Source organism: Macrobrachium rosenbergii, chromosome 4, assembly GCF_040412425.1.
Source record: "Macrobrachium rosenbergii isolate ZJJX-2024 chromosome 4, ASM4041242v1, whole genome shotgun sequence".
Classification (NCBI taxonomy): domain Eukaryota; kingdom Metazoa; phylum Arthropoda; class Malacostraca; order Decapoda; family Palaemonidae; genus Macrobrachium; species Macrobrachium rosenbergii.
Window position 1 is genome coordinate 34,462,743 of NC_089744.1, and position 10,856 is coordinate 34,473,598.

At 38.3% G+C, this 10,856-nt stretch overlaps 2 protein-coding genes across 7 annotated transcripts in view; one reads left to right on the plus strand and one right to left on the minus strand.

Annotated features, from left to right (window-relative positions):
* Positions 1–6,486, plus strand: part of LOC136832658 (peroxisomal sarcosine oxidase-like) — a 40,272-nt gene extending 33,786 nt beyond the window's left edge. For all 6 annotated transcript variants that reach the window (XM_067093942.1, XM_067093970.1, XM_067093990.1 and 3 more), the window contains 5 exons: positions 1,318–1,502; positions 3,045–3,177; positions 5,055–5,204; positions 5,380–5,455; positions 6,163–6,486. In XM_067093942.1, the coding sequence (XP_066950043.1) occupies positions 1,318–1,502; positions 3,045–3,177; positions 5,055–5,204; positions 5,380–5,455; positions 6,163–6,296 (678 nt within the window). In that variant the 3' untranslated portion in view covers positions 6,297–6,486. The remainder of the gene's footprint in view (positions 1–1,317; positions 1,503–3,044; positions 3,178–5,054; positions 5,205–5,379; positions 5,456–6,162) is intronic.
* Positions 6,487–7,372: 886 nt separating this feature from the next.
* LOC136837253 (monoglyceride lipase-like) overlaps positions 7,373–10,856 on the minus strand; it is a 143,606-nt gene continuing 140,122 nt past the window's right edge. The window contains exon 4 of the mRNA XM_067101995.1: positions 7,373–7,510. Coding sequence (XP_066958096.1) covers positions 7,373–7,510 — 138 coding nt within the window. The remainder of the gene's footprint in view (positions 7,511–10,856) is intronic.

Sequence of the window (10,856 nt, forward strand, 5' to 3'; positions counted from 1 at the left end):
GAGATTTATTTATTAACGATTTGGCTGCATTACTGAACCCTGTAACTACTTCTGTAAATAATTCAGGAGTCCATTTTACACGATGTTAAAGAAGTCCAGTTTTTGTGATACGTGGTTAAATACAGTCATCATGAATGTACGCATATGTATATTTTTCTTTATAAAATATAATTTCTAAGATGATCCTATGCTATTTTAACTAAATTTGATAATTACTGACGTAGATATTCACCAATTGATACTGCCAAGTACCTCACTGTCCTCGATATTTGAATTTCTGCATTATTTACCTTTGCTGTTCTGGTGTCTACTTTTTTTTTTTTTAGTTTTTTTTAGCCATTTTAAGCACAATTGTTTTGTCTTCCGCTTTTGTCATTTTAGCTCTGTTGGTCATAGTATTATGCTGGAGTCCATATCCATCATTAAATTGTTATTCACCCTACGCCGACAGAATTCAAGCATTGATGACCTGTTTGACGTGGCAGATCATATAACAAGGGAAACAACCATCAGTTCTCGTATACAGTAATAGGAAGGTTTTGAATCTTGAGACTGCTGTCGCAAGACCAAAGCAAAGACAAAACATCTGTAAAAAGTACATATCATTATCATTATTACTGCAACTTTTTTCCTACTTTAGTCATCTTGACAAGTCACGTGTTCAGAATATAAACATGACTTGAAAATATGATTTGTAACAACATGGCTCAGAGTCATCGTGCCTCCTTACCATTGGTACAATGTGTGCTTCATACACTCTGTAGAGGTTATAAGGTTTAAATGACAAAACAGCAGTCAGTTTTATCATGCCCATGTGTTTCACTGGCCTCCTTCAAGCTTTGACATTTTAACAAGGCTTGACAAACCTTGACCGCATAGTACTATCGAAGTCTCGAAACGGAGAATACTAAAGAAATTAGTATTATTTGCTTTTAGTAAATTATATCCATTAAGTAGTTAGTGACTGTTGTTGTTGGTCTGCCACCTTTTGTTTTTAGATTCATGACAGGTCTTGTCTTTGAAGTGTGAGTAGTCAAAGTTTTTATTTCTTGAGGGGACAGGTGGGATAGGGCTTGTCAGCATCGGTAATTAATTCGTGCTTTTTGCCTATGATTTAGTTGCAAGCCATTGACAATGTTGTTTGTCAATAACCTTTCGTTTTGTTTGTCAGTAATCTCTCTTTCTAGTCCTTAACATTCTTTGCCTGTCAATAGCCTCGCTTGTTACTGGATAATCTAGTTGCGTGTCCTAAACTTCCTCTTATTTATCAGTATCCTGAACTTCCTCTTATTTATCACTATCCTGATCTCATTCCAGAAACTATACGTTAATAGCGGTGGCACTGTTTTGGACAACTGGCCTGTGACCTCAATCATTCCAGGAGACATCATTGAGATTAAAGGAGTGCAAGGGAAAGACATTAAAGTGAAAAATGTTGTCATCTGCCCTGGGCCATGGTTTGCTCCCCTTTTGGAGACACTTGGCCTAAAGTTTCCCGTTTGGTAAGTTTATCAATATGAATTTCTTATCAGTAATGTTAAAAAGTCTACAGAATATAAGTCCCAATTGATGAAAGGTAAAAGACACTATTTAGGTGAAATTTGTCGATCCATTTTCTTGTTATATACACAATGTCATTTTCACAGATACTTTTTTCACAATGATTGAAACAAGGGAAGGCTTAGTGAGGAATAAACTGAAGTATACAACAGACCGAAGACGAGATTAAGGAGAAAATAAACGAAAAAGAAGGCCTCTTGACCGAAATTAAAATCACATACGATTATAGCAGGAGCTGTTGTAAGCTAAGAACACAACTTCGTTAAACGTTTATCTGTAAAAATGTGTTTGTAATAAGAAAACAGCTACTCAAATTTAATTTATTGCGTTTCTTTTTCATATTTATTCCCCGTAGGAGGGTAGTGCTGTCAGCCAGTACACCTCAAGCGGTGCACTGTAGGCATTACTTAAGGTTCTTTACAGCGTCCCTTCATATTCTCTTTCTTCCATCTTGCTATCCTCCCTCTCCTAACAATTGTTTCATAGTGCAACTACGAAGTTTTCCTCCTGTTACACCTCTCAAACCTACCTACTCTCAATTCCCTTTCAGCACTGAATGACCCCATAGGTCCCAGCTCTTGGCCTTTGGCCCAAATTCTATATTCCTTCCCTCCTTCCTATTATTATTATTATTATTATTATTGTTATTATTATTATTATTATTATTATTATTATTATTATTATTATTATTATTATTATTATTATTATTATTATTGCATACTTAGTCTCTGTATGGCAATTCCACTAGAACAAGGCAAGGGGAAAACAATAGTCCTTGCGGGCAAAGACACCTTATCAAGTGCCGCTGTGTTCGAGAACAACGTTTAACCCAGAGATATTTGAAACCTTGTTTTTAGTTGTTGGGTGATGCCAATCAAACAGTAAGATATTTGGTTTGGTCGTGTTTCATTGTCACCTTGCAACTAGCAGAAAAAGCAGAAGCAGCAAGTGCAGAGGAAGGAGCAGTTTCAGCAGCAGCTGCATTAATATTAGTGTTAGTTGTAGTATCTATGATAATGATAGATAACGATGGCCCTGAACTTTCATGCAACCACGTTTCACAGAAAATGATTCACCTTAGGCGGGTTCTTCTCAGTAATTGCTGCTTTAGACTTTGCTTGGCCTTCATGTCTACCTAAAGTGAAATTCAGTTATCCATGATGTAATTGGATAAAACAGTTGAGGATATCTCGGCGAACAATAGCATTGTCCATTGTGTAACTGTAGAGTAAGTGGAAGAAACCTGGACGTAATAACGAAATATGTCAGTAGTAACCCATGTTATAACAAGGTACACCAATTATGAAAAAAAATGAGATGTCAGTTAAACCTGACACAACTGTACAGCATATCTCAATAAATCATTGTGTTATATGTATCTTAGTAAGCATTATTATGTATATACAATAGTCTAGTAATTCTTTTTATTAATTGTCTCTACAACCACTGGATAATGATTATCTTTGTAAATGTTTACCCCCTAGGGCAGAGAAAATCGGCGTCTTCTATTGGAAAATCGTAGACGCAAAAACACCAGGTTTTACGTTTATCGACACCAGCGACGGGAATCATCATTTCTACGCATTGCCCGACGTTGAGTACCCTGGATACATGAAGGTTAGTTAAGCCAAAGGCTTATTTTAATGCCCCACAAATTCCTCAAGTGCTATTTAATATGTTTGCTTTGATGCAATACTTTTTTTCTGATCTTTACTACATTCGATTAAAGTAGATTCGGTTTAGCCTGGGCTTCTTGTTGAAGTCTGTGCGATTCACAGTTTTTGCATTTAATGAGCAGTTTTCTGGCATATATCTTCATATTACAAACCACCTTAGATACTATTTCTGTGAAGTTCCTTCACTCCTTCAGAAAGCACACATTTATTTTGCGGCTTCCTAGACTTTCTAGAAACCCTCCTGGATTTTTTGTTTTGAAAATAGCATTAACTTGAAAACTTCCGTCTTTTTATTCGTATAATCGTATATTAGGGAATCTGCTCTTCAGAACTCACTTTGATAAGTGCATTTGTTTTCAGGAAATCCTACTTGTGAGTTATGTTGACACACACACACACACACACACACACACACACACACACACACACACACACACACACACACACACTCTCTCTCTCTCTCTCTCTCTCTCTCTCTCTCTCTCTCTCTCTCTCTCTCTCTCTCTCTCTCTCTCTCTCTCTCTCTCTCAGTTTATAAAGAGTTGAAAGTTTTTTTAACATATGCTCTGTCTTCTTCCAATTTTTCATTATGGTTTATGCTTTCATACAAATACATATATACAGTATATATATTTTTAATTGAGGAAACGAGGCTTTTTTTTTTTCTAATCATACCAACCAACTGTCTGTGCTTATGTAGACCACAAATTTATTACCATTTGGGATGGCGTAGAGTACTTTTAGGTTCCATGGTTGGTGCCCTTTGAAAATTCTGTTCTTGGTCACATACTGCAGTCGACTGGTATTAAGACAATATGCATTTAATTAATATATGATGTAACAAAGTTATGACAGTGGTAATAAAACCTATATCGGAGCAGAGAGAGACCAAGGGTGGTGTCACCCAACATGGGCCCAATCAAAACTGGTGGGCCATCCATGTTTCCCTCTCTGCTTTAACACCAGTCTGTGGTAATTATAAAGCAGGAAGAGATGAGACGGTGATCTTAAGAAATAAGGTCACCTTCAAGGAATAGCCAGTCCACCCTGAATAGTATCCGCTGGGCTTGTGACCACTAGCAGCAAAAATGAGCATTTAATTATTACCATTGGTTCTAGGTTGTCTTTCACGGGTTTATGTTTAGACCGTACTGGCTTTAGTCAATTTATAGAATTTCATGAAATATGGCTGTCATTAGCGATGTTGCCGCATTTTCTAGACCTCCTATCAGGCTCGCATCAGTCTCACCCTCTTTGCATTCATGGTACTTTAATAAGGTCGTCAAATCTCCTCTTATTCCAGCCCTCTTTAAATTGTTAGATTAAAATGGGTTCATACCAGTACATGTTCTTTCAGTCGCGAAATATGAGAGGTTTTCTGCATCCCAATTTTTTTTTTTTTTTCATTTATTTCACATTGAAACTTCACCCTTGCACTTGCAATGTTGCATCTTTCAAGTGAAAATTTTCTCCCGCTATTTTCGTCCCATATTCTAACCCAGTTCCTATCAGTATTTTATGTAGGAAATTTTTACTTAAAGAAGTGTCACAAGTCAACAATGAAGTCTCTGTGTGAAATAAAAAAAACACACACGCAAATTGGGATGCAGGAATCCTTTCTCATATTTCTAGACTGAAAGAACACATGCCGGTATAAGTCCATTTTAATCTAAGAGGGCTGGGATATGAGGAGATTTTACTACCTGATTAAAGCAGCCACCAAGGTGAGTATTTCTCAAGTTAGATATTCTTTTCTAACATGATAATTTGGCCCTGTTAGTTGTAATACACACTGATCCTTAACTATTATTATTGCAGTTGTGTCCCCACGTTGGCCCCATGATAAACCCAAATGAGAGAGACAAGGCAGACATGTCGCGTTTACTTCAACAAGCGCAGAAGTATGTTGCCAATTATTTTCCATGTCTGGAATCGAAACCATCTGTAATGGAGTCATGCATGTATACGGTAAGTTTTATTCTTCGAATGAATTTTTAAGTAGTATGTATTATTGTAATATCAATCTTAATTATGTGCGTAGGTTTTAGCAATCTGTTTCCTTGATCAGAAAAAAATTATGCTTGGAAAGAAATATTATCATTTTATTTCAAAATTTAGACAAGTTAATTCAACCAATCGACAGCTCACGCCTGACGAAGCCTTCATTTTGGATCGGCATCCGGAACACAAGAACATCGTATTTGCAGGAGGATTTTCCGGTGAGTACAAATCGTTAACTTCAAACTCATTTGAACACTAAATTATCCTTGGAGAAGGAGAGGTTGACGATTTATGGGCTTGTTATGTGCTCAGGGCAAAAGTTTTTAGATTGTCTAAACAGTGACCTCAAATATTTTTAGATGGGCTAAACAATGAGAGCAACTGATATTAGATGGGCACTATAATGAGAACAAATACTTTTTGATTTTCTAAACAATAAACGATAACAGCAAAATCTTCAAGACGGGGTGAACAAGGAGAGCAAATCAATAACCCAGGTTTGTGACAAACTTTTAGGCTGGTTAAACAATGAAAATAAAAGAACAGTGAGGTTAAACAATGAGTAACTATATCTGGACTCGCCAAGCAATGGGAACAAATGTCCTTCTATTGACTAAACTGTAAAATACTCTCAGATTGCTAAAAAAAAAAAAAAAAAAAAAATTCTTTGACAGGCTAAACCGTGGGTAAATATCTTTAAATTTTATAAACAATCCTTGTAATATTACCAATATTAGAATGTATTTTGTATATGGATTCATGATCATGTAATGGAAATGTTCTGAGATAGAAGATAGGTCTTTGACCATTATGCTCTCATCGCTGCTGTATAATTGGTAAAACTTCACACATGTATGAATAAAGCTAAATTTTCAAGCCGACAGAACTGTTGGATCATTAGTAAAGCTTTATTTTTTTTATTTAGGGACGGGATTCAAAATAGCACCATCATGTGGTGAGGCCCTGGCCCGGATGGCGATGGGACTAGATCCAAAACTCGATTTCTCCAGTTTCAACTTCAGCAGATTTACCCAGCAGCATGTGAGGAGTCGTTTGTGATGCTGCTCTTGTAACATGCCATTCAAGGTCTCTTTAATAGTTCCGAGTTTTCCATAAATGTTAGTGTTTCATACAGTGAACCACTGAAGTCTTATATCCTCCCTTTGGGTGAATTGTTTTTAAATTTATGTTGATCTTCAATGAGGATTTATTCGTATGCTATAATGGATTCAATACATAATTATTTTGACCTATAGGTGTTATTTACATTGGCGAATCATTCAGACCTTGCTGCAGGTCTCTGCAACAGGTCGTCTAGACTGCATGGTGACTCTATGAATTTAAACAAAACTCACTTCAAGTGGTAATGGTAGTATCTAATTGCATTAATTTGATGGTACAGAAATTCATAAAGGCTGTTTGGAAGTTAACCAGCATGGGTGATGATCTAGTTCTCTTAAGTTTAGATCCTATAACAGAACAAGAGCATGAAGTCTGTCCGACTGTGTAACATAGCTGTTTCTTGACTGAGATAAAGTCGACCAAAGTAACGTTATCTTATGGCACTAAGCCAATTAGTCATCAGTATGTTCTGTGTTTCACAGTGTTGACCACCCTCAGGTGTCCATGTGCATGTCCACCCTGCTATCCATTTGGGCCCATTGATATGGATATCTTTCTGGCATTACCTTGGTGATTAGCTAATCTTGCATCCTTAGAGCCATAGCTGCTTCAGGATAGAGATAGTCTCCCTAGTTTTTGCCATGGTCTAGGGATTGTGGTTTAACAGGGAGAAGTTGGTTCTCCTGTGCAAATGACAGACGTGCTGATAGACAATGCAGCGTCAAGAGTCTATCCTATAGACTCTATGTTGGCAAATTCAAGGAGGTCACAAAGCAATTTATCTACAGACTGGAACCACCAACTCAGCTTTGGCAGATCATTCTCAGTCCATTGTGGAAGCATCAGCCTCATGGGAAGCTTCACATTCATTTGCTAAAGTAGTGGTTGATGAGACACTGGTCCCCCAACTCAGGCTTCTCTCACTGGCCCACCCTTCATTGTCAACCCTGTCTGATGATGATCCACCAGTCCATGGAAGGTTTTCTCTTCATGGCTGGAAATTGTTCAGCAGTTCATGTGAGGAGCTTTCCTTGCAGGACCTTGGACAAGACGTACAGGACAGTCATGGAATTATCAGTAACCATGTACATATTGAAGTACACCAGCTTCTGTGGTGCCGTTTTGTGGGTGAGCTCATCTGCTCCTCCACTCTATTGCATCTTTTGACTCGTGAGGAGAGTTCAGCAGTCTTTTTTACTCCGTGAAGTCAGACTTCCAGAGGGCGTCTCTCTTTGGTGAAGTTTGTGTACATAACGTAATGAATTAACTGTTAATATACAGTATATTTGAAGTTATAAAAACAATAATAACACTAGTAATGCTTATATGATACTGTTTGAATTATTTCAATGTAAACTAGTGATGGAGAGAAGTGGTACTCGGTGAAGGATATTTATGAAAAATGTACTTAGCTAATGACATCTACGTCAGAAGGTGATGGTGCCAGACTGTTGTAAGTTTGCCTCTAAATGGCATAATATTTATTTTATTCAAGGATGTTGATATATTTTATGTATTTGGCACTAATACCTTATGAAAATTTGTGTAAAATTGATTTTGTTAAGTTTTTCAATTTGCCTCACGTTCGAGGTTGAAGATGTGTGTTTCACACAGTCAGGTGTGGTTGATCGGGATGACTTATCACTTGCCTCTAGTTAAACCATGATTTTCATTCAAATCAACCAAGCTTGTCATTACCAAACTAATGGATGTAAGTTCCTTATATATAGAAGAGGTTTTAGATGGATGTTACTCTCAAGACTCTTTGCTAGCCTTAGCATCATTGTGGAATGAGCTCTCTCTCTCTTTGGTTCCTGAGTCTGTGAAAAAAAAAAAAAAACTCAACCCGTCAATCCTGACCTGGGGTTTTAGAGCTCCATGATTCTGTCACTCATAGACTTTGTAGATAGAGGTCGTGACAAGATGTTTTTGAGTCTGTGAAAGCTGTACTGTGTTACACATAGAGCACTTGATATCTTGACTAAACTGTGTTACTTTATCATTATTAGAAATGTTCACAAAACAGTATTTTTTCAATAAATCACATTAATCTTATATGAACAAATCTGAGCGACATCATCAGGTGAAAGCTGCTTCAGTTGTTTGATGAAATCTGGTGATGGGTTACTCAAGGTGTGCTTAGAGAGTCTAGGGTGTGGGATGGGGAGGCAGGGAACCCTGGCCACTCATCTGGCCAAGCCCTCACTTTATCCTTTAGCTACTGGGGCAGGTGGGAATTTGGTTAGAGATATGATCAGAGTGTATTTAGGAAACATGCAGTTTACTTTAAACATTACAGGTGGTTCTTATGAAGAATACAAATCTATATTGAAGACTCGCTCATTAGGTGGAGGTTTTGTCTCATGGAACAGATAAGGTTGTGGCCTCTGCTATTACACAATGGTTTCTGCACGGCAGGCAAGTGACTGAAAGGACAGTGCATCACCACCCAGCAGTGTCAGTTTCTCGATTTCTGTAACATCCTATACAGCCTGGCATATATCGTTGTAAGGGGCTGGTATGGCCGTGTGCCAGAGTTTGTCATATGTATAGGAACCTCAGAAATATTTATAAAAATCTCATTTCTCCTGTTTGTGAACAGAGACCCAGTGAGGTAGGAAAAAATTATCAAAGGAGAAAAGTGAAGAAATGGTGCATTCTCACATTTACTCCACAGATCCTGTATAAGTGGAGCTTTTGTAGTTACACATGTTGAGCAATTACTGTTGGTGTCCTGGAAGTAGCCAGACTTGCAGGTTACATCCTTCAAATACAAAGAGGGAAAATGTGGTCAGCTTCTCCGAGAAACCTGCCTCAGACCCTGGGCTACTGATTAGTTCCTCTGATAGGGAGAGGAATTGGAATTGGAATATAGAATTTAGGACAAAGGCCAAGCCTTGGGACCTATGAGGTCATTCAGAACAGAAAGGGAAATTATCAGTAAGGTTTGAAATGTGCAATAGGAGGAAAAAATTCACAGTTACACTATGAGACAATTGTTAGAGAGGATGGAAAATCAGATGTAAGAAAGAAAATATGAACGGAGCTACAGTAAAAGGAATGAAAGAGGTTGCAGCTAGAGGTCAAAGGGATGCTGTAAAGAAACTCAAGTAATGCCTACAGTGCACCATGTGAGGTGCACTGATGGCACTACCCCCTATGGGATCTGAAGGGAGAGGGCTGAAATGATTCCCAGGACAAGGAAGCCAACTTGGTACACTCATCTGATTACTTAATGAAGCTAAATGGAAATTATGTCATTGATAGCTCCACTTCTGCCTGCTAGTGGACATGAGCAGCAGGCAATATCCAGGCCTAAGATGCCTGGTGCTCTCCATGTAACACTGTACAGCTCTCACCAGACACGAAACAATCTTGTCTTGTCCCCTATCTAGTCTTTTAGTGATGGAATCGTGAAGCTCTAAAACTGCACGCCAGGGACTTGAGGGTTATGGGTTTTCCCTCAGTCCCTGACCTTAGGTTTTAGAGCTTCATGATTCATCACTCAAAAGACTTTGTAAATAGAGGATGAGACAAGATTTTATGTCTGGCGAGAGCTGTACAGAGTTACATGGAAAGCACTTGATGTCTCAGGCCTGGATACAGCCTCTTTTTCGTGTCCACTAGCAGGCAGAAGTGGAGTTGTCAATAACATAATTTTTATTTGGCTTTATGAAGTAATCAGATGAGCATACCAAGTTGTCTTCCTTGCCCTAGGAATCATTCTAGCCTTCTCCCTATTAGAGGAACTTCTTAGCAGGCCAGGGTCTGAGGCAGGATTCTTGGAGAAGTTGACCACATTTTCCCTGTTTGTATTTGAGCGATGTAACCTGCAAGTCTTTGGCTACTTCCAGAGCACCAACAGTAATTGTTCAATGTGTGTAGCTACCAAAGCTCCACTTATACAGGATCTGTAGAGAGAATGTGAGGATGCCTCATTTCTTCACCTTTCTACTTTGATAATTTTTACCTACTCCACTGCATCTCTGTACACAAGTAATAGAGACAGGTTATTCTAAATATTTCAGAGGTTCCTATACATGTAACAAACTGGTACAGGGCCATACTAGCCCCTCACAATGAATGTACCATGCTGTGTAGGATGTTACAAAAATCATCCTTCCTCTGCACATGAATGAGAAACTGACGCTGCTTCTTGGTGATGCACTTTGTCACTTGTCTGCCATGTACAAACTGTTGGGTAATAGTAGAGGCCACAACTTTATTCCATGAGACAAAGCCTCCCACCCATTAGTGAATCTTCAATATGGATTTCTATTCTTCATAAGAAGAACCTACAATCTTTAAAGCAAATTGTATTTTCCTAAATACAATCTGATCTTACCTCTAACCAAAGTCCCATCTATCCCAGTGGCTGAAGGATAAAGTGAGGGCTTGGCCAGATGAGTGGCCAGGGTTCCCTGCCTCCTCGTCCCACACCCCAGATTCTCTACGCACACCTTAGCAACTTGTTACCAGGTTTCAACAAACAGCTGA